Source organism: Eumetopias jubatus, unplaced genomic scaffold (genome assembly GCF_037043125.1).
Source record: "Eumetopias jubatus isolate StellerSeaLion01/CBP00866 unplaced genomic scaffold, mEumJub1_p1.0 scaffold_6, whole genome shotgun sequence".
In the NCBI taxonomy this organism is placed as follows: Eukaryota; Metazoa; Chordata; class Mammalia; order Carnivora; family Otariidae; genus Eumetopias; species Eumetopias jubatus.
The window spans coordinates 74,565,938-74,590,686 of NW_028274812.1; the positions used below are offsets into that span (position 1 = coordinate 74,565,938).

A 24,749-nucleotide genomic window follows, 5' to 3' on the forward strand; every position below is an offset into this window, starting at 1 on the left:
AATAAATGAACTATAGTAGTTAACTGTTTTCTTCTTTGTATGTTTGTGCTTACCTGGGAACTTAAGTGAAGGGTGAGTACTACATTGAGTGACTTTTTTGCATTTGGTTATTACTAAAAATGCAAAAAGCACTCTTAAGACTCCACATTTGGTATTTAGAACATTTAAAACGGATTTCTGTCAATTTTACACATCTGTTTTTTCATTATACTTTTTTATTTGTCTCCCAAGGTGACTGGCATAAATGGTTTTACTTTATTTTGGTCTTCTTAAATCAAGACTAACAATCTCTCTTAGGTGTATGGACATTCCTCTTAGATTTTGGAAATCAGATTTTTTTATTTGATTAGTGGCAAAAGACAATGTGATAAAGAAAATTAAAGTTGTTTGTCTTTAATTAGCAGTATAAAGTGATTCTAATCTCTGAGGCAATGAAGCATTTTCAAATGTCTACTATAAAAATATGTATACTCCTTATATTTAATGGCTTTTATTCACTGATATTCATTTTTGAAGTTTTATGCAATACTGTGCAATATATTTGTATATTGTGTGTTTCTGTGATTCCATAGAACAAAAGAGAAATTGATTTTATTTTTCATGTGGGTTTACTAAGTGCTGAGGGTACAGAAAACCTGATGAGTCGATTGTAATTAAAATTACTTGGAAGACAGGTTTTTCACATCTGTATTTTGGTTTTTTGTTTGTCTTCTGGCTAGCATTTATAGCCAAAATTATTATATTTATATTTATTATTTATTCTGTTTATTATTATTATAGAGATTATTGTTGTGGATAAGACATAACAAAATTTCCTCTTTTGATGACTTCTTATTAACATCCTGGAAGTAAACCTTGGCATTTTCTATGTTCATCATAAAAACCCATAGATTTATGTGTAGCAATTCATTCTCTTTTATAAAATTACATTCGTGCTTTATTCTTTCCAGCGCAGTTCACTATGTCCTAGATTTCTCTTGCTGAAATCATTAAAATAAGTATTGATTTTTAGTGTCATTATCAATATATATAAAAGACTGTAGCATTTTCTTTTATAAAGGGCAAATGACTGATGGTAGGGTAGTAAATCAATGAAGAAACAGGTAAAAGGAAGAGAGGAACATGCATGCCAGGCCCATCTGAGTAACTAGAAGGGTCGTTTAGTAATGGTGCTCGTGTAGGAGCTTGGCAAACTGATTCTTGTTCCAGTTATGATATTGCTACTTAGGTTTGAGGATGATAATCTTTAATACAGGTATTTGCCAATAAGGTTGAACACAAAAGGTTATTAATGTGATGTATATTATTAAATCTGTTTTGCTACATTCAATAAAACAAAACTTCATGATACTGTACAAAATTTCAGTTACTAAATTTCTGCTAATTTTGTTTGGCTAGTGCTGCTTGTGCTACTTTCTCTGTAGATGAGTAGAAAGCCATCCCTGCCATCCTCTAAGACTCTGACAGTAGGCTTCCTGTTGAAATGCGTTTTTTCTTCATTTTGTTTTATCATTAATTTATTTTTCACCAACCTGGGTTGGTAAAGTGTAAGCTGTTTAAGCAGTCATTTCTGAAGCACTTTGCTAGAAATGATGTACAAGTCAGTGCTAGAAATAATCTCACTAAAAAAAAAAAAATTACTCCTTTCTAATTTTCCCTCACTCCCTTAGAAACGAGCATTGAGGTTACTGTTCTTTTTCAAGTTGCTCCTAGTTCTAACAGGATAATGGGAATATTTTCCATAGATAGTTTTCATTACAGCCATGAAAAAAACAAACCAGGAGTATACATGTGGAAGTTGAGACACATTTCAGGCACACGGCTCATAGGGATCTTTTAAATTCTGGTGTTCCTTTTATGCCTCACAATTATGTTTAAATGAATCACAATGTACCTTAATGAGTTTTCTCACTTTTTAAAATAATAAACCAGAGGGGTTTTTTTTGTTTTGTTTTGTTTTGTTTAATTCTGTGAGGTCTTATTTTCCCTGTCTGGGCAACAGTTTTAAAATTCCAATTTTATTTTTGTTGGATGCAGGCAATAATGATCAACTTGAAGATTTGAGTTGCTAGAGAGATTGATTGGGTTTAAGAATTTCTAATACTAGAAATTAAGTGAATGGAAAACATTGAAAGAGGGTGTCGTAATTGAATGAAGGATAAATTATTTTTTTAAAAAATAGTTTATCCATTGCTAAAACATCTGTATATAAACCAGTTAATGCTTGTCCAAGTGATATCAAACTTCAGTGCTTCTGCAAATATATTCATGTATATTCAATTTTAATTTTTTTGATTGCCTTTTAGATCTGGTGCTCCCTCTCCATTAAGTAAGGTAAGTTTGTTGTTTGTTCTGTTTTGACCGTTTTAGGAATTTTTGAGTGTACAGGCCAGTGACATTATGTACATTCATATTTTTGTGCAACCATCACTATCATCCATTTCCAGAACTTTTGTCATCAAAACTGGAACTCTGCACCCTTTCAATACTAACTGAACATGCTTCTCCTCAGCCCCAGGCAACCACCATTCTGCTTTCTGACTCTATGGACTGGACTACTCTGGTTACCTCAAATAAGTGGAATCATCCAGTGTCTGTCCTTTTTTGACTGGCTTATTTTACTTAGCAAAATATCTTGGGGGATTTATTTATGCTGTAGCATATGTCAGAATTTCCTTCCTTTTTAAGTCTGAAAAACAATCCATTACACCTGGGTGGTTCAGTGGGTTAAGCATCTGCCTTCGGCTCAGGTCATGATACCAGGGTCCTGGGATCAGGCCCTGCATTGGGCTCCCTGCACAGCGGGGAGTCTGCTTCTCCCTCTCCCTCTGCCTCCTCCCCACCTCTCTCTCACTCTCTCTCACTCTCTCTCAAATAAATAGATAAAATCTTTAAAAAAAAATTCCATTGTGTGTATACACCACATTTTCTTCTTCCATCCGTCAGTTGGTGACTTGGGTTGTCTCCACCTTTTGAGTGTTGTAAATAATGCTGCTGTGTGAACATGGGTATATTAAAATACCTGTTTGAGTTCCTGATTTCAATTTTTTCAGGTATATACTCAAAAGTGGAATTTCTGGGTCTTATGGTAATTTTATTTTTAATTTTTTGAGGACAGGAAAGGTAAATTTTTTGTATTCTACTTTATATTAGTTTCTCAATCTCATGTGGTATAGCAATGTCTACTTAGTCCTCTATTTGGACTGAGTTTTTTTTAAGTAGGAGAAATTTTCATACATTTATATGACAACTGAAAACAAACTAGTTACAAAGCACATACATATTCTAAATCCCAGCCCTGTGAGATAAAACACATAATTTTATATGTGTTTGAATGGTAAAGAAGTCAGTTGTGGTTGAGTGTCTTTCTGCAGGCATGCCTTTTAGACACTCCACTGTAATAATTTTAATAACTCTTTCTCCTCCCTCTTTTTTTATCATTGAAGGACAGGATTAGGGTTATCAGTGACAGTAGCACTTATTTCCATAGGTCTGTAGCTCACATTTGCCCTTGTATTTTTCAGACAAAAATGTAATAAATGTGCTCTTTCCTCTACGACAAATTTCCATTATGTGATTGCTATTATTACAGAGATGAAGGATGTCATTATGACTGACCTGGTGGTTCCCAGACACCCTGTACTGTATCAGTACCTGGCTGGCTGCCTAAGATTCCCTCCAGCAGCTCAAGCCAACAAAAAGCTCCCTGGTGATTCTGCTATAAAACCACGTTTAAAATCATTATGTTTATGTGAAAAATTCCAACATACGACTGCAGAATAGGGTGTGGTAAAAATTACGGAACCAATTGTGGATGGTCTGTCTCTACATTTTGGCCAAATCGAATTTTATTGACGTTTTCTTTTTGTAATAGGATTATTCTGGTTCTGTTTCCCTAGCTCTATCATTTCTTCAGAGCTTATTATTACAGAGCAGTTTTTAAATGAGCCTTTGAAGACCTTCATTTTACATTTATGTTGGTAGCTTCATTGTTGTTTTTAAGTTCTCAGTGATATCTTCGTAAACATTACTTTTTTTTTTAAGATTTTATTTATTTATTTGACAGAGAGAGAGGCAGCGAGAGAGGGAACACAAGCAGGGGGAGTGGGAGAGGGAGAAGCAGGCTTCCCGCGGAGCAGGGAGCCTGATGAGGGGCTCGATCCCAGGACCCTGGGATCATGACCTGAGCCGAAGGCAGACGCTTAACGACTGAGCCACCCAGGCACCCCTAAACATTACTTTCTAACCTTATTTACATGTATTGGCTTAAAAAAAATCCACTAATTTCTTTAAGAGGAGTTGTCAGTGTCCACAGTGGATAACATACAAATTAAGTTTGATTGGTCCTTTCTATTCCCTTGATATAATCTTTCATATTCCATTTGAAAATTTTGAATTTTGGTGAAGAGAAAGGCTTGAGTTGACGTTTTCTGAGCAGCAGTTTCCATACTGTTCATGCATTTGTCTTTCTTGATATGCTGAATGCTTAACACTTGTGTATCTATTGAATTTTGACTTCTTGATTCTTGAACAAATTGATATTAGACAAATGTTACTTAAGTCTGAATACCCCTGAACATTATCTCCTCAGTCCTTTTTCTTAATTTATACTTTTTAAAACTTTCTTTAAGTTTGGTCTATTTGAAATTAGGTGTCCATTTATAGCAGTATCTGATAGCCTTTGGTTGGTCTTAGTCTTCATGTTTTACTTATTCTTTATCACATTTCCACTTACATTATCAGTGGACTGGTTTGAGATGCCCCATTAATCTTTCTCTTGTAAATACATGGAGAATTAAATATACCAAATAAAGGGAAATAGAATTAGGATAGTTACCTCAAAAAAATCTTAATTTTTAATATGTTACCTGACTATTAAGTTCTCTTTTTAAAAATAAACCAGTCCAGGACAATAAATGTTAGATTTTATTTCACTTTTTTAGTTTTATCTATGTCATATTAGTGATGGGATATTGTCATGATACCTTTAAACTGTCAGTGACTTGAATCTTGTTTATAAATTGTTCTCTGCCATCTGTGAACTATTTTGAAAGTTAGATTTCTAGAATTTAAAGACACCTGAAAAGACTTTATATGATGTCTGGTTAGGATGCAAAGGAAGAATGGTCTTGGTTTTTTGTTTTTTGTTTTGTTTTTCGTTTTTTTTTTAAACATATAATGTATTATTTGTTTCAGAGGTACAGATCTGTGATTCATCAGTTTTACACAATTCACAGCACTCAACCATAGCATATACCCTCCCCAGTGTCCATCACCCAGCCACCCCATCCCTCCTACCCCCCACCACTCCAACAACCCTCAGTTTGTTTCCTGAGATTAAGGATTCCTCATATCAGTGAGGTCATATGATACATGTCTTTCTCTGATTGACTTATTTCGCTTAGTATAATACCCTCTAGTTCCATCCACGTCATTGCAAATGGCAAGATTTCGCTTTGGTTTTATAGCAGTTATCCCAATTGATAATTGTTTTCATTTTTAGCAGCTGGTAAGATCTTTCCTGCTAATTTTTTTTTAAAGATTTTATTTATTTATTTGACAGAGAGAGACAGTGAGAGAGGGAACACAAGCAGGGGGAGTGGGAGAGGGAGAAGCAGGCTTCCTGTTGAGCAGGGAGCCCGATGAGGGGCTCAGTCCCAGGACCCTGGAATCATGACCCGAGCCGAAGGCAGACGCCAACGACTGAGCCACCCAGGCGCCCTTTCCTGCTGATTTTATGTTTAGGAAATACCAGTTAGCCTTGACTTTAAATACATGAGTAGAAATCATTGCAATGTTAAGCCAAATACTTTAAACATAATTTTATATAAATTGCATTTAACTTTTTTAAAATTTGAAACCTGTTTTGTCCAATATTGATTACTTATTACAGTTCTCCATTTCAAATTTTCTTGAGTTTTTTCTCCCACAAGGAGTTACCAAAAAATTGCTGTGAATGTCAGAAGTCTGCAAAGTGGAGGTCCTGTTTCCCTGTGTCCTCTAGATTCGCACTTGACTAGAATGTGTTGTGCATCTTCACTTTCAGTCGTCTCCAGTCACAACTGTTACGTCTCCTAATTCTACACCAGCTAAAACTATTGATACATCCCCACCGGTTGATTTATTTGCAACTGCATCTGCGGCTGTCCCCGTCAGGTTAGTTAATGAGTATACACTGAATACCCTGAACTCTTTATTAATATTTTGATTCGGCTTTTGTTTTATTTTTATGTACTGAACCCAGATGTTTTCACAAAATCAAATCTAGTCCTAGTAACATATGATAGTTTGGGCTATATTTAGGTTCACAAAGTAATTTCTTTTACATTTTCTACAGTTCCCTAGGCCTGTACTCTCAAAGCATCAGAAAGACGTAAGCTGTAGAAATCACCTTCTTGCTCCCACATTTAGGAAAGGAGGTGGAAGAATGGTACACACACTTCAGATTCTTCTGAAATTGTGAAGATATGGAAAATGATTTCAAAAATTAGCTTCTTCTTGTGTGAAATTTAAAGAGTGTCTTAGGCACTTAAAAAACAACAATAACAACTTTGCAGTTGTAGGCCAGTTAGCTGGTGCTTATGAGGAACTCAGATTCTGGTGGTAGGAAGAGACCATCGGAATCTTCCTAATCAGCTTTTATAGCACCTAAAGGTCAGAAAGTAGTGAGAAAGGTGGAGATGGCTGTGCATTGGGTAAAATCTCAGGGCTGCCTCAGATGAAACTCCAACTCAAAGAGACTTCCTCAGATCATAATTTTAGGTCTCCCTTTGTTTGGTTCTTTTGTCTTGAGAGGATTTATAGTATCTGTGACTGATTATGAATGCCCTGTATTTGAAGACCTGAATTTTGAACTGAGCAATAAATCCATGTCATGTACCCATGTTAACTATGTGTGTTACCCCTACTTGCTTAGTTCCGCTTTTTATAATCACCAGTTTGATAAAACCAAGTCCTTTTTGCCTCTATACTAAGATAAATTGCTTCTTCTAAAAGTTTTGATTCAGGTCTTAATCATGTTTCCCTATCCTGGCACTTAGATCAGTTATGTTTATGAAATGAAAATCAAACCTAGGCAAATTTCATGTGCTTTGAAATTAAAAAACAAAACCAGCAGAATCCTTTCTTCAAAAGAATATTACCTGGAAATCTAATATGTAAAAAAAGGCTAAGATGGAATTGCTATTTATGAAGAAGGGTGGGGAATTTGGCACCCTGGTGGCTTGGTACCTGGTCTGGTAACCTGTAGGACAGTGTGTTTCAATCCTGAATGAAACACCTGAGGCCATGTTAAAATGAAGATTCTGATATAGAAGATATGGGGTAAGCCCAAAATTCTGTACTTCCAACAGTGTCTCAGGATGTTACTAGTTTGAAGACCACACTTTGAATAGCAAAGATGGAGGAGCTTTGAAAAACACAGCCCTAACTGAATGACAATAAAAAATATAGAAGTATTTTAGATGAGGCCTCTTATAGGCAAACTTGCTACATTATAGTTTAACTTAGAAAAAAGGGTATATTAGTGATTATTCATTTTAGTATTCTTTGCTTTATAAATAAATTCTTAAGGCAAGAATTTTGTTCCATTCAAAAAATTTTAGAAAATAGAGAAAGGGGAAAAACTCCCCATAATTCTCTTACTATAATACCTTTAATATTTGGAGCATGCTTTCTTTTATCACAGTCCTAACCAGCACTTCAGATGCTACCCAGTGGACAGTAACATATTTGATAAAATTCCCCCTTAATTTGAGGCATTTAGGTTTGCCCCTTTAATTTCTGCTTTATGATTTGTTGAGTGGCCCAATGCTTGAAGGATGGTTTACCTGTGTTATTGTGTATAGAGCGGGAGTTGGCAAACTATGGCCTATGGGTGAAACTAGCCCACTGTCTGTTTTTATAAATAAAGTTTTATTGGAACAAAGACACATTCATTTGTTTATATATTTTCTGTGTCTTATTTCATGCTATACTGGCAGAGTTGAATAGTGATAGATCATCTAGCCCACAAACCTAAAATATTGAGCTTCTGGCCCTTTACAAAGTAGTTTGCCAACCCTTGGGATAGAAGAACATATGCTATACTTTCCAAAATATTATTCTCTTATTGGATTTAAAATATCCAAAATCTTTAATGCTTTCGGCATCAGTCTTTATTTAAAAGCATCGCTATATTATAAAATTTTAAAATCTGATTTTAAAATTGTATTTTCCTTTCAGCACTTCTAAACCATCTAGTGATCTCCTGGACCTCCAGCCAGACTTTTCTTCTGGAGGGGCGGCAGCAGCCGCAGCACCAGCGCCACCACCACCTTCTGGAGGAGCCACTGCTTGGGGAGGTGAGTGAAACCAGCCAGCCATGCCATTTTTCTATTTAGTTGTTTTTATTCAGGTTGTTATTGTTATACTTACCTTCTGATTGTCCAAAATGTTGCTAGAAACTTGGAGAGAAAATGCTAAGAATGGCACCTATTGATTTAAATATATATTGAGAGAGAGGCAGAGAGTCTCTCTGTAGTTGTCATATAGTTTTTATTTTAAGAGTTGAAACAAAGGCAGTATTTTTCTTTGCTATTCTAAAATTCTGACTATTTTTAATAATTGGCCTGTAGAGATTCAGGCATTAGAGGACTGGGTGTTCCTGTGAACTTCTGAGATTACTCAAAGGCAGCACTTCTAATTTGATTTGTTCAGGTGTAGCCTCCTTCCTGGATTCCTTTATACCTAAATTGGTTTTAGTTCATATTGTATTTGACTTCAGACAGTTGAAATCTGGGATGGATTCTTGTTTATGCCAGAAAAGATCCATACGAAACTAACTGAGAAGAATCACATCTAAGTGCTTGATTCCCATTTTTATTCATGGATCTTGAAAAAATAAAAATTTTATAAGCATTTGATTTAAAAAGCATATTAAATAATAACATAAAAATAAGTTAATTATTTTCAGTGCTGCACTGAGTTGGTTTTAAATACCTTGTCCTATTGCACCAAAATATCAAAATAAAATTTTTTAAGTTTAAAAATGATTCATACAACTATAGAAACAACACAGAGGGAACAACATAAGCAATGTGGTAGAATAGAAGGTGTCCCATCATAGCTCCCCACAGCAAAAATAATTTTGGCAGCCATTCATGGACAAAGTGCCTTTGTGGGAGCTTTGGGATCCAGGTAGGAGGTTGTAAAACCCCAAGGGAGCCTGAGATCAAGAAAGGTTGTTTTGAGATGGCAGGCCTATGCCCAGAAGGGAGACTCACCAACCTTGTCCCTGGCTACAGATCTGGAAATACCACCTGTCCCTATGGATGCATTTATAGTCCTGTTTGGCCTTGGTCCTGCCATCAGCAACATCTACCAAGGGACCCAGAAGGAGCCATGCTTGCCCTTGCCTTGGGTAACAGGTCTGCTGACCTTTGGTCTCAGCTGTGAATTCTAAAATGGCCTATGACCCAGCTCCAGCCTTTCTCAGTCATGGTCTGGGAGCAGTCCTGCCTGCCCAGGAATCCAGCAAGAAACACACCTGTCCATGCCCCTAGAGGCAAACCCGCCGACCTTTGTCCCAACTATGGACTTTAAATCAGCCCTTTGACTTGGTCCCAGCTCCATTCAGCTATGGCCCAGGACTAGACCTGCCTACCCAGCAACCCAGTGAGAGCCACACCTATCCATGTACTTGCTAATCAGCCCACCATCTGTGGACTCAACTGCAGACCCTGAAATGGACCCTTGTCCCAGTTCTAGCCCTACTGACCAAGGTCCTGAAGGTCCACCCAAGGATGAGGCAGATCCAAACCCATCCAAGCCCCTGGCAAGAGGCCCACCAACCATGGGCATCAAGCATACCCAGCAGGTAGCCAAATGACCTAGCTCCAACCCCTCTCAATTGTGATTCTGTTCTGATACTCTGGGCAGTATCATTAGCACAGAGCAGGTGAAAGTCTTTACCTGCCAAAATGAGTCTTTAAAGACTGGAAGAGCTATTTACTTCTTCAAATGCGCAGACACCAACACAAGGCTACATGGATTACAAAGAATCATGGAAACAAACATGATACCACCAAAGGAAGCTAATAATACTCTAACAACCAATGCCAAAGAAATGGAGATCTATGAATTGCCTGACAAAGAATTCAAAATAATCATCTTAATGAAGCTCAGTGAGATGCAAGAGAACAGAAATAAACAAAACAAAGTCAAGAAAACAGTATGTGAACAAAATGAGAAGTTTAATAAAGAGATAGAGGACATAAGGAAGAACTAAACAGAAATCCTAGAGCTGTAGAATATAATGACTAAACTGAAAACTCAATAGAGAGCTTCAACAGCAGACTTAATCAGACAGAATAAAGAATCTGCAAACTCAAAGATACATCATTAGAAGATACCAGTTAGGGGAACGAAAAGGAAAAAGAGAGAAGAAAGCACATGCGCCCTGTGGATGCTATCAAATGAATGAATATATGCATCAAGGGAATCCCAGAAGGAGAAGACAGAAAAAGAAGGGCAGAAAGCTTATTTAAAGAAATAGTGACTGAACACTTCCCAAATTATACAGACATGGATATGGACATTCATATTCATGAAATTCAAAAGTCCCCAAGCAAGATCAACTCAAAGAAGACATGGTATAATCAAATTGACAAAAGTCAAAGACAAAAAGAAGATCTTGAGAACAGCAAGAGAAAAGCCACTTGTCATATAGAAAAGAACCCTGATAAGGCTATCAGCACATTTCTCAGCAGAAGCCTTGCATGTCAGGAGTAAGTAGGATGATATACTCACAGTGCAGAAAGGGGAAAAAAAAAAAAAAAACAACTTCAACCACAAGTACTGTACCCAGCAAAGTTGTCCTTCAGAAATGGAAAGATGAAGATATCCCTCCACAAATAAAAGCTAAGGAAGTACATCACCACTAGGCATGCCTTGTAAGAAATGCTAAAGGGGTTCTTCAAATTAAAGCAAAAGCATGTTAAGTACCAACATGAAAACATGAAAGAATAAAGCTCACTGGTAAAGGTAAATATATTGCCAAATTCAGAATACTCTAATACTGTGGTGGTGGTAAGTAAATCACTTTTAACTCTAGTATAAAAGTTAAAAGACAAAAGAATTCAAAATAACTAAAGCTACCATAATTTGTTAGTATAAACACGATATGTAAAACTTGTGACACCAAAGCATAGAATGTCAGGGGTGAGGAGGAGGAGTAAAAGTGTAGACTTTTGGTATATGATTGAAGTTAGGTTCTTAGCTTAAAATGTACTGTTATAACTATAAGCTGTTTTATATAAGACTCATGATAAATACAAAGAAAACACTTCTACTAGATGCTCAAAAGATAAAGAGAAAGGAATCAAAACATACCACTAAGGAAAATCAACAGTAAACAAAATGGCAATAATAAGTCCTTACTCATCAATAATTACTTTAAATGTAAATGTATTAAATTCCCCAAATCAGAAGACACAGAGTGGTTCAATGAATATTTAAAAAAAACAAAAACACAAGATCCAACAATATGCTGCCTATGAGACTCACTTTAACTCTCAGGACACACATAGGTAAAGTGAAAGGATAGAAAAAAGATATTCCATGCAAATGGCAATCAAAAGAGAGCAGGATTGGCTACACTTTTATCAGACAAAATAGATTTTTGGTCAAAATCTATTCAAGACACAGAGAAGGTCACTATATTATATAATGATAAAAAGATTAACCCATCAAGATGAAATAACAATTATAAATTAGTATATACACTAAATATTGGGACACCTAAATATATAAAACAAATATTAACAGAACCAAGGGGAGAAATAACCACACAATAACAGTAGAGGACTTTTTTATGCCACTTTCAACAATGGATAGATAATCTAGGCAGAAAATCAATAAGGAAACAGTGGACTTGATAACTTTAAATGGGCCCAACAAACATATACAGAACATTCCATTTAACACAGCAGAATATACATTCTTCTCAAGCACACATGGAACACTCTCCAAGATAGATTGTAAGTTAGGGCACTAGACAAATCTTAGCAAATTAAAGAAGATTGAAGTCATATCAAGTATTTCTAATCTCAGTGGTATGAAACTAGAAATCAGTAACAAAAGGAAAACTGGAACATTGACAAATATGTGGAGATTAAACAACATACTCCTGACCAACCAATGGGTCAAAGAAGAAATTGAAATGAAATCACTAAGTATCCTGAAACAGATGAAAATGGGGGCACCTGAGTGGCTCAGTCGGTTAAGCGTCGCCTTTGAGGCCTGGGATTGAGCCCTCCATCAGGCTCCCTGCTCAATGGAAAGTCTGCTGCTCCTTCTCCCTCTGCCTACCACTCCCCCCTGCTTGTGTTCTCTATCTCTCTCTCCCCCCAATAAAGAAATAAAATCTTAATTTAAAAAAAAAACACATGAAAATGGAAACATAAAATACCAAACCTACAGGATGCTGCAAAAGCAACTCTAAGAGGGAAGTTTATAGTGGTAAATGCCTACATTAAGAAGAAAGATCTCAAATAAGCAAGCTAGCTTTATACCTCAAGGAACTATAAAAAGAACAAACTAATCCCAATATTAGCAGAAGGAAGAAAATAAGAAAGATTAGACCAGAAATAAATGAAGTAGAAACTAGAGAGACAATAGAAAAGATCAGTAAACTAAGAATTGGTTTTTTGAATATAAACAAAATGATAAACTTTTAGCTAGACTAAACAAGAAAAGAGAGCAAGAACTCAAATAAAATTATAGATGACAGAGGAAACATTACACTTGATATTATAAAAATACAAAGAGCCATAAGAGACTACTATGAATGATTATATGCCATCATATTGATAATCCAGAAAAATTAATAAATACCTAGAAACATACAACTGACTGAGACAGAACCATGAAGAAATAGAAAATCTGAACAGACCCATAATGAGTAAGGAAATTGAGACATGAATCAAAAACTCCGAACAAAGAAAAACCCATGACCAGATAGCTTCACAAATGAATTCTATCTAAACATTTAAATAAGAATTAATGCCAGTCCTTCTCTAATTCTTACAAAAAATTGAAAAGGAGAAAACACTTCCAAACTCATTTTTTGAACCAGTATTACCCTCAGACCAAAGCCAGATAGGGACCTGCAAGAAAAGGAAATTACAGACCAATAACCTTGATGAACAAAAACACAAAAATGCTTTGCCAGGTATTAGCAAACCAAATTCAGTAACACATTAAAAGGATCATACACCATAATCAAGTGGGATTTATCAATATGTGGTTCAATATATACAAATCAGTAAACATATATGATATTACAGAATGAAGGATAAAAATCATATGATCTCGATCGTGTGCCTGGGTGGCTCAGTTGGTTAAGCATCCAACTCTTGATCTTAGCTCAGGTCTTGATCTCAGGGTCGTGAGTTCAAGCCCTGTGTTGGGATTCATGCTGGGCATGAAGTCTACTTTAAGAAAAAATCATATGATCTCAACAGATGCAGAAAAAGCACCTAACAGATTTCAACATCCTTTCATGATAAAAATTCTTGGCAAATTATAGGTAGAAGGAATGTACCTTAACATTATAAAGGCCATATATGATGAGCCCACAGCTAACATCATACTCAATGGTGAAAAGCTGAAACCTTTTTCTCTTAAGATTAGGGACAACACAAGGATGCCCACTCTCCACTTCTATTCAACATAGTGCTGGAAGTCTTAGCCAGAGCAATTAGGCAAGAAAAAGAAATAAAGCACCTGATAGGCTAGCAGAACCTTGGCTCAGGGCCTGATGGTCACTTTTTGATAATCAGACATCATTAGTCTTCTGTCTCAAGAAAATATCTATAACTGTACTATTTCATAGTAGTCGAAGGTCAGCTAGAGAGAAAAAATACTCATAAATTCTCTAATTCCTAAGCAGAATAGTAAAATTTATAAGCCTTAAGAAATTGAAGTAAAGTTGTATAATATGAAATCGAGAAATATTCACTACCTTCAGTTTGTATTTATCCTATAGATACCCAGTAGGGGTTGAACATGATGCTAAGTTATAACAAATATGTTTCGGTCATTTGACTAAGCAAAAATAAATAAAATCACTTTCTCGATCTTGTTTGATAAATTCATGCCACTTCTATTATGGAAACACATTTTAATTTTGCATAACCAGACAATAAACTATAAACCTTAAAACTCTGTAGACTTATTTAGATATTCTTATCTGACCATAATGCTAGTAAGAGGATTCATTTTCCAACAACTAAGGCCATTTCAGGTGTTTATGAATTTCTCATGGGGGTTATGGGTACTGATAAATATTACCATTTTAAGGTACATATTGTAAATGATAGTATTTTTCCTGTTGGCATAACACAACCACATTTTAGCGAATTCATATTTTAGTAAACCTAAGTTAAATAATGCCATATAAGATTTTCATTCTGTGGGCTGATAATGAACATGTTTGACTGAAAGATGACAGAGCGTTTTTTTAATCCCTGCCATTGGCCCCATAATAAGGAGAGTATTTTTCTCTTCATAATAAATTCCTCTCTCAGCACAAACAAGTGAGTCTGTGTGTTGTCTTTCTGTGTATCTTAGAAGTGGGAAACAGATCATTTCTTCTTATAAATGCTTGAAGTGAAATTTCTCTTTTCTGAGAAATACAGAATTCCTATTAGGGTTTTATTAGTTGACCTAATTAGGGTTTTTGTTAGAATTAAGAGACCTAATAGAAAGTAATTACCAACATCCATTTGAAGGCTCACCATTATTATGCAATCATATGACTTTAATAGTTTCCATGGGGAATATTACAGTACAAGCAATTTTAGTGACATATTACCATTTGCTTGCTAATTAAATCTGGGGGCATATCTGTGGGCTATTTTGGAAACATGCATGTGTACACACACATACACGCAGAAAGATTTATAGAAGCTTTGAAAGTCATAGTTCTGTAATGAAAATTATAACTTGACTTAAATGTTAGCTCTTGCTATTATTTATTAGCAAGCATTTGATATGTTCCAGGTAAGGGTGAGCACTTAAATATATTAACACATTCAATCTTTATAATAACCTAGGAAGTTTAGCTTCATATCACTGCAAAATATAGATTTCCTTATAAATTTAGTTGTAGTTTTGTTTCCTCAGTTACAGTGAATATTTTCTAACACACAAAAATAACTGATTATGTACTACTTGCCAGTGAATTGAATTCTGCTGCTGTGGGTTATGGGGAGGAGCAGTTTGTATAGTTTAATCTTTTATAAACAGTGGCAGCTTTGAGAATAATAGCTGTTCCCATCATCGTAAAGTAGGGCTTTCTTTTATACTAGGGAGAATTTTGCATCAAGCAAGAAATAAGTAACATAATTGTATTTCATCCAGAAAATTAAGATTTTTAGAGATTAACACCTGTAGCAAAAGTTTTCAGCATCAGTTATGCACCATGTCTAGTTATCATACATTTCCCTAGGAAATTTTACTTTCCATCTTTCATCATATTGCAGCAAGTCTTATGACTCTCCATCTGAATAAAACACTAGCCAAAAACATGGAACTAGTATTTTAATCTTTCATACTTTTTAAGAATATTTCTATTTCTCTCTCTTTCTAATACACGTGAATAGTCTTCTCCTTTCTCGCTTACCAAATGTACGAAATAAATTGTCCATTCCCTGTCATAGACAATAGCAAGTCTGGAAACTGTTAAGTCACATGGCTCTTAGCTCTTCTGCTATCACATTGTTTCTTGAACTAGCCGTTGATAAAGCAAGACGAGAGAGAGTCCCACCAATGCCAGGAGAATAGAGAAACCAAGTCTGTCTGGCTTCTTATGACCCAGTTTGGTTTCTAATTAATATTTTGGGATGTATGAGTATAGAGTAACAGTTGTATTGGGCGTGATACTGTTGGTTTGAGGAATTATTGGAAGTACCTTCTGTTTCTCAGGATTTGGGACCTACCTTTTCAGCTTACAGCCCTAAATCAACATAGCTCCTTTTTGCCTGCTGTTAATTACGCATATGTTCCAAAATTAAAAAACTGTTTCTAATGTGAAGTACCCTGTGTGCTATAATTTGTTAATGCTGTTATGAAATATATAAGATTTGGTTAGAAGGGCCTTGATTACCTTAGTGTGTCTGTAGAGTGCTTTATCTAATATTTATTGGGTTTGTAAATTGCATAGTTAAATGAATATGATTATTTTTAGTGTCAAATTTATGTTTCTCAGTTTTTTAAATGTCTTCTGGAACTTTTAGTTTACTTAGTTCTCATATTGTTTCTAAGGCTCTTAAGAAAATAGCTCCCTAATGAGTTCTGATAAAATTTCTTCATGATTAAAATAAATTTCCAGTAACATTCATGAATTCAAATATGAGCCCTGGGTTATATCACATGAGTGGGAATACAAGAATACTATTGGACTCTCTAAATGTTTAACCTAAAGTCATAGTATAGTTAAGAATTACCCTTCCTGGGCTTTTTATTTAGGATGCCAACTGTAATCCCACTGTTGAACACAAAGTATGCACCTCCTAAAGGGGTGCAGACCTCAGAAGGCCTGAAAAGTTTGAATGCTACACAGTCTTGTCTCATTCATCTTAAAAATAATTCTCATATGTTGTCACATAATGTTTATAAATGGAAAGATTAGATATAGAATTGAAAAACATCCAATAGTGTGAAATTTATGAAGACAAAAATCATGGAGCTGAGGGTTATTTTTTTCTAGCCCCTAAACTTGGACTGTTCTTTGACTGTGTTTGGTATGTTCTACAATCAAACTGCAGCTACCAGAAAGCCTGTATTTATTCTATGGTATTCTGGACTGAAGTGACACATCAAATAGAGGATTAATAAAGTTTCATCAACTACAGTTTCCTTAGAATTGATATTTATCGTGTAGTGAAATGCATCAAAGCAGATGAAATGGTAAATCTGGTAAGAAATAGAGTTTGTCAAAGTTATTTAGAGCTGACTTCAGGTAAGTCTCTTGACCTTGCTTGCTCTCTGTTTTCCCATCTATAAAATTGGAAGCTTGATCTAGAGGATCCCACAGTCCTTTCCAGCACAAACATTCCATGATAATAAGAGTTAATACACTATTTCGTGATTACGAATGGTCCAGAAAGGTGCATACAGCTAAAACGTCTTCAGTTAGTACCTCGCCCTGCTTGGACATTGGTGTGGTTGCATGTTTCAGCTTTCTCTCTTATTTCTTCATACGCTGACACGTACTGGACATCGGTAGACCTTTTGGGAGAGGGTGAGTAAAGCTTTATTTTAAGCTTCTGTTGTGAGAGACCTCCGTCTCTGAATAACTGTCCCTATTTGGTCCTATGGAGTCTGGTATATCTTCTCTCCTTTTCCTCCTCTTCTCTCCTGTTGGTTCTCTGTCTGTGGTGCAACGTAGATTCTCTGGCTGCACTTTCCTCTGTTCCCTCTGAAGCACAAGTTTCAGATCCCTTTGCACCAGAACCTACCCCTCCTACCACAGCTTCTGAAACTGCAACTGCTTCAGCCTCTGCCTCAACTACTACAACTGTCACTGCTGTCACTGCTGACGTGGATCTCTTTGGAGGTTAGTCAGTCACATCACGGCTTTGTCCCTTTCCTGCCGGGTTTGCTAAAATTACCTTAGAGGTAAGGTGCTTAAAAATGTTTACATCATTTAACAGCACGTCAGAGTGTTCCACTACTTTTTACATGTTTATTAATATGCATTTATCTTCGCTAACTTCATCAACTTTATCTTCACTTAATTTTAGTGGCTTTAGAGCAAAGGTTGCAATACTTTGGGCCCACTTGATTTTTCCATTTTTTAAAAGTGAGGATTTAAGTTGCTATTAGAACCCTTGTCCCCTATATGCTCCTGCTCAGCAGTATCTATTTGAAGATGGTACCAGACCTCTCTATCATATTTAGGTGTGACTTTTTGACCACATTCACACTAGCTGAATGAGTAGTGCTTGGAGAATATGGAAGGGGAAGTCCTGGCTTAAGTTATTTTTTAAGATGTAAGACAAAAAATCATCTAAGAGCAGTTCAGATTTGGAGGTCTCTGAAGAGAGTTTAGTGATATGCCCATTTTTGTAACTGTAAGCTTGTTCTGTACAAGCAAAAACTTGGAGCATCTTTGGCTTTGGAACTTTGAGAGATCATCTGCTACCAACACTCAAAATGCTGATGGAAAACAGGTTTAGGTCAGGCTTTGAAATGATTGCCTGAAAATATACTTTACGTGAAAATGTAAATTCTGACAGAGTTGATTTACAGCTGTGAGCTTGAGTCAGGTATCCTAGACTCTGGCAGCATAATATGCCTGGACCTGAGGAACCATCTGCAGCCATTTACACATTCCCATCTGAGTGGTGCTGATGTCCACACCTGGAGAAGTGCTGATGTCAAATACATACATCAAATGGTGTTATAGTCATCATAGTTTTGTGTTTCTTCGTTACCATATAACATCTTTCCCAGGGCCTTTTGAGAAAATGGTAAAGAAATTGGAGGAGGTGAGTGACGGGGAGAGCAGGAGAGGTTTGGCAGGCTCTGGTGGAGTCAGTACCTTCCCCAGGGAAGGTACGCTTACACACTGCCACATAGCGCTGTGCTCCCCACCATGGCCCAGTCGCTGAGGCTGGCTGACACTGTCCGAGACAAGGAGCACTCAACTGGACACAGCACTGTGGCAAGTGTTTCACACGAGGAAGTTGCTGCTGTCTTGCCATGCTGCCGTTCCTATTACAGGAGAAAACCATTTTTAAAAAAATAGGGGAAGGCTCTTGAATGTTTTATTAAAAATAGTCAACCACTAGCAAAAGTTAGTTTTTCAGGTATGCCTCTATAACTTCTGAGACCAAAAATTAAATTTTTAGCTTAAATTTATAAAATCAACTTCTTCACCCCCTTCTACTCCCCCCACAATTAGTATTGGATATGAGTGGTTTCTCATAGGCTTATGTTGACAGAAAAACATCAAGGAAAATATGGACACGATGGGTAACTCTTGTGTGCTTGAACATTTCCACATCTTTAGCTGTTTAGATTTTTGTTTTTCAGTCCATTTGTAAGGAGCTTAATTGCCTTTATGAAATCAGTCAACTCCAGCTTGCTTCCCTCATGGCTCTCTAGAATAATAAAGCCTAATATATTGCTTTGAAATAGTCTTTGTGCCATCATGCTGTTTGTGTTGATCACTTATTACTGACTTTTCTGCATTCCTCAAGCAGAAAAATCTGTATATTTGTAAATATTGTCATGGCTCTTTCTAACCTGAAATACAGCTTTAAAAGACTAATGCTTCAGAAAGCCCTCTAACTTAATGCCAAAGAATGGAGCCCTTCTTGGGATTTTACCAGTATCTTTTCTAGACATTTGGCTATAGGTTTAGTGAGTACATCTGTAAATCTCATCACAATCATTTTTATTGATCTGGATAGTCCCACAACCTGTCCCCTGACCTCTGACAGCTATAAAGTCTCTATCATTTATGGTCAGGAGTCTATACGTGTCACTGTTATGTAGTTTTCAAGGATATTCCCTAATTTCTTTCATGCTCTTTATTGATTTACAACGAATCATTTAGAGATGGGCCATGTTGTGTGGCCATTTTTTTTCTTACTCTATCACTAAAATGGGCAAGTGATAGAACTCTTTAAATACACAAGGGCACCAGATATTTTGTTTATATGACTTTAAAATATGTGCTTTCAAGGTTTTACCTAGCTTGTACAGCAGTATTAAATAGGTATCTTTAGAAATAAGTTAAAGAGCTTTAATTTCTGAAAAGTAGCTAATTAATTTCATGAGTATGAAATATTAAAACATTGAAATTTTCTATGCATTCTCATTACAAATTTGAAAAATAGGAAATGTTATCAGTTTTAAATATCCAGATTGATACCCACATAACATTTTAGTTATTTCAGTGTAAGTCATTAAAATTTTTTTTTCAGAAACATTATACTTACTAAATGCTTTATTTTTTAAAGTGAACTTTAAGAAAAAAATCTGCTTTCTGTGGTCATGCAGAACAAGACTGCAAGATAGTATTGTGCTTTTAAAAAATCAGTAAAATTTACAGATACTGATAAAAATAAAAGACAAACTTCTTTAAAATATCCTGTTTTTCACTTGAAAACTTTGCTAACAGCAACACATTAGTCTGACACAACACAGGGTTTTTCTAAGCACCGGAATGCAAAATTGATACTAATTCCTCTACACATTCGCCAGGGTACCCTTTCATTCACCTGTGTCAGTATGTGAGCAAGCCTTCATGAGGATGTAGTCTGTGGGCATGAAACCAAGTGGCTGGAAAACCAGAGAACTTAGCTCACAAGACTGCTTTCATTTGCACAAGTTTGTTGACAAACTAAGTTAATCAACCTTCCTTAAAACCAGAACTTAAATACAAGCACTTAAAAATAGATTTCATATAAGAGTCTTACAACCTGGGACCTTTGAGGAAGACTGGAATGGTGACTTCCAGGCTGTTGACAATGATTGAAACCTTTGTGCCAAGTATGTGATTTAAAGATGGTTCGTGTGACTGGAGAACATGGGGAGAGTTCAGGTGGGGAAAATTATAGCTAAGTAAATTTCAAATGAAATAAAAAAATTTTCAAATGAAATTTTTAGAAAGGCAGTCACATGCTAAAAAAAATTAAGAGAAAATTCTTCCTAGATTGCTAGAAGGAAAAAAGGCTGGTCTATAGCGGCAGTATCAGGGAGATGATTTTGCTGGGTAAAGTCTGGACTGGGTCCATAATTGTAGAACAGCAGGCACATGCATTTCCAGGAAATAGCACTGTTTGAAAATAAGCGGAATGTAAAAATGAACTGCAAATGGGTAACAAGGGAAAGAGAACTTGATTGGGAAGAGCTTGAATTTTCAGAACTGGAAGGATAATGCTGCCATTGATAATGAAAGAAAGCTAGGTAGTAAAACAAGTTTTGTTTTATTTACAACAAAAAAATCCTATTACCTCTCACAGCTCTTGAGCCAACTGAGCTCTGCTGAACTGTTCTCATTCAGGGTCTCCTTCCTGTCTAGTCAGGCAGTGGCTGGGGCTGGGTTCGGCTGCAGCCTCACTCATGCAAATCTCTCCTTCCTGGCCTGGAAGACTTATCAGACAGGACCTGGAGCAGCTGGGCTCCTGTCCTTAAGAGAAGTTCTTTTTTTTTTAAGATTTTTATTTATTTATTTGACAGAGAAAGACACAGTGAGAGAGGGAACACAAGCAGGGGGAGTGGGAGAGGGAGAAGCAGGCTTCCCGCTGAGCAGGGAGCCCGATGTGGGGCTCGATCCCAGGACCCTGAGATCATGACCTGAGCCGAAGGCAGACGCTTAATGACTGAGCCACCCAGGCGCCCTTTAAGAGAAGTTCTGATGGGACTAGCGGAGTTTATAATGTTTAGTTTTAAGTAACAGGAGAAGCATTTAAAAGGAGATGACAGGGAAGAAAAAAACCTCTTCTGAGGACATGGTTACAAATAATGGGTTTCACCCACTTACACATGGGTGATAATTGAAGAGGTCAGCCCATGGATATTTACTTGACCCCCAACACTGATATAACTGGTGTTTATTCCATCCAACAAAGACGAAATAGTAGAGTGTGGCATGGCTCTTGACAGTGCGGCATAGTATCTGAACACACAAACCTCCGTCAGTTTACGACCACATCCTGACACTACCATTTGCCTGTTTGGTGACCTGTTTGGTCAAGTCACTCAGACTCCCCAAGCTTCTGTTCTTATCTACAAAGTGGAGATAATAGAACCTCTATTGTGAGATAGTTACAGGGATTAAGTTTAATAATGTCCATAAAGTATTTACACAGTGGCACATACTCACTAGTGACCACTATTACCATTTTTACTAGTTCTAGTATTATTAGCCTTGGTTCAAGGTTTTATGGGAATAAAAACAAAGAAAACAGACCTGACTTGTGGCAAAATACTTTCAGCCCTGCCAACCTCCTCTTATACTCTCCTGTGTTCTGCCCCAGCTCTTAAGATTTTCATATTGCTCTAAGCCCCCTATTACAGTGTCCTTAGCATTGCATCTGGGGAAGCAAGCCTGGCCTAGCCACACTCCAGTATTATTTGGCTTCTCCCCTGACAGACCTTTGCTCCAAAAACATATTCCCTTGTGTAGCTGAGGGAAGGAAGCAGATCAAATAAATCTGTAAGATATGAATAACTGATTGTCTCATTGTGTCTTCTAAGGATATTTGTGTTCTTGTAAAGGACCTTTCAACCCAAGTGACCAATTTATTGTTTGTTGTTCCACTTAATGCTGGGCCTCAGGACAGAAAAGGAGGAAAGTCTGTTTCATACTAAGATCAGTTTGGAACATGCTGGGTTAAACTCCAAGACAAGTTCCTTCACTATAGGACTTCCTACGGCCTAACACATACTACGTAAATCTCCCAAGAAAAGGGATATACTGTGTAGCATTTCACAAGCATATATAATAAATCCTTAACGGCCAGAGGAACAGTGTTCTAGGGGACACTTGTAGATATTGTGGAAGGCAGTATTTTAGGATGAAAAGTCTAGCAGGTAAGTGGCAGATTCCAGGAATTTCTTCTCAGCAAATCATGCTAATGATAGCTTCATTCTTTTGTACTTTCGAGCTATAGAATCTCTTTGAAGACTCCAGGATTTTTTTTTTTTACCAAATTAACACGGTTTACTGACAGAAACACATTGGGTGCTGTTTGTACACATCAGCCATTTATATATTGGGCATTTATAAACTGGGACTGCCTGTATGTAGATGAATTTTCTGCTATAAATAGTAATACACTTATAGTCTTAAAGCATGAAACTATGTTTTTAGTTTGTTAAAAATAGATCATTTTCTAAATAATGAGAGGAATACAATATTTTAAAACAATAAACTTAAGTTGAAATAAAGGCATTATAGTGTCATCCCCTAATTTTGTTATTTCCTTAAATCCTTGGTTGTATCTGAAAATGTTTTTCAAGGATAACAAAGACAACTTTCTTACGAATACTTAGTAAACCTTTCATGTTAACAGTGTAATTATGCCTGTACTAGACCATAAAACTTTTTTAAACTATAATTGTTTACATTACCATCATATGTTTAATTTTATTGCCATTAAAGAAGACATCTATGTTTGGTAGAAACCACCAAAGAGACATCATAGTAACATAGTGAATAAGTGTTCACCGGTCATGAAAGACTAATGTCTTAAATCACGTAATAAAGTTATTTTTGTGTTTTAATTTTCACATCCATTAATTTCTAATGTTATGTAAAACATGCTTCTCCGAGCCCTTATACAATGGGAATCTTGTTACCTGATGGATCCTAATAGGCCTCAGCAGTATGAATCCTGTACCACTTGCATGTAACTAACACGAAGGAGTGCAAAGAATCACTATTTTGTGACCGCCAACAGTGCATGGGCCGTAAGAATGCATTTGAAGAAATTCATGTTGTATAAGGGAGCCTTTTCTGCAATTTAACTTGGTTCTTTTACTATATTTTCTTCTCTTTTTATTCCTTTAATTTGTGTTGTTTTAAAAACCGCACCCAAGATGCCTTTGCAGCTTCTCCCGGGGAGGCCCCTGCAGCATCCGAAGGGGCCGCCGCGCCAGCAACCCCAGCCCCCGTAGCCGCCGCACTTGATGCATGCTCAGGAAATGGTGGGTCGATAGTCACGAGCAAGTCTGTTGTTTTCTCTGTCCCGATGTGAAACTCCCGTAGTGAGATGTGGCCATATGTTTTTCTGACTTTAATTTCTTCTGAGTATAAAGGATCATTCATCATAACTGAATCAGTAGCGCTGGCACTTAAAACATTAAGACGACCAAGTGCATACTTATCAAAATTGACAATTTCTCAAGATTGACAATTTTTGTCAGTGCAAGTATGCTCTCTTAATGTTTTTTTTTTTTTGGTCCCCTCCTGCTGGATTGTACTCTTTTGTAGCGCTGAGTTCTACTATATAGGCATGTTTTAGTGAATTTTCAAAGCTACCAAATTGCCCAGATTGAGGATTTGAAGAACAATCTCTAATCCTAGACTGTAGGCTAATCTTACATTGAAGCATTTTAGTTTTTTAACTTGTGTTACCTACTAAATTTTCTTTTTTTTTTCTTGTTTAGAAAAACATCCTAATCACTGACCATTGCTAATAGGATAGTAGTTCAGTCCAGGCAGCCTAATGCCTAGCTAGTGTGTGAATATCTGCATAAGATGTCTCTTACCCATAGTTATGATGCCTCTCTCTCTCTCTCTCTCTCTCTCTCTCTCTCTCTCTCTCTCTCTCTTTCCCTCTCTTTCCTTACTGATGCTATATGTGTGTCTCCACCTTCCTTTTCCAAAAGACCCCTTTGCCCCGTCTGAAGGTAGTGCAGAGGCTGCACCCGAGCTGGACCTCTTTGCAATGAAGCCACCTGAGACCAGTGTTCCTGTAGTTACCCCTACAGCTAGCACAGCCCCTCCGGTTCCCGCCACTGCTCCTTCTCCTGCTCCCGCTGTCGCAGCTGCCACCGCGGCCACCGCCGCCCCCGCCACCACCTCAGCCACCGCCACCGCCGCTCCTCCTGCTCTAGATATCTTTGGTGGTAATGATTTGTTGTTGTTGAACTCTCTCCATCGGGTGGATTGAATTCTGGTACCCGAGATGCCCTGCACACACAACTGTTACTGCATGACAACTGGGTCAACCCCATGCTGCTTATTT

At 36.7% G+C, this 24,749-nt stretch overlaps 1 protein-coding gene across 26 annotated transcripts in view; it reads left to right on the plus strand.

The window, feature by feature from the left end:
* SNAP91 (synaptosome associated protein 91) overlaps nt 1-24,749 on the plus strand; it is a 139,902-nt gene that overhangs the window by 80,967 nt on the left and 34,186 nt on the right. For 16 of the 26 annotated variants that reach the window (XM_088024287.1, XM_088024288.1, XM_088024291.1 and 13 more), the window contains 7 exons: nt 2,307-2,334; nt 6,047-6,156; nt 8,224-8,342; nt 17,270-17,284; nt 17,432-17,599; nt 23,599-23,706; nt 24,391-24,630. In XM_088024287.1, coding sequence (XP_087880413.1) covers nt 2,307-2,334; nt 6,047-6,156; nt 8,224-8,342; nt 17,270-17,284; nt 17,432-17,599; nt 23,599-23,706; nt 24,391-24,630 — 788 coding nt within the window. Of the gene's footprint in view, nt 1-66; nt 73-2,306; nt 2,335-6,046; nt 6,157-8,223; nt 8,343-17,269; nt 17,285-17,431; nt 17,600-23,598; nt 23,707-24,390; nt 24,631-24,749 lie in introns of all 26 variants that reach the window. The other 10 variants (XM_028108074.2, XM_088024290.1, XM_088024292.1 and 7 more) reach the window with 6 other exon arrangements.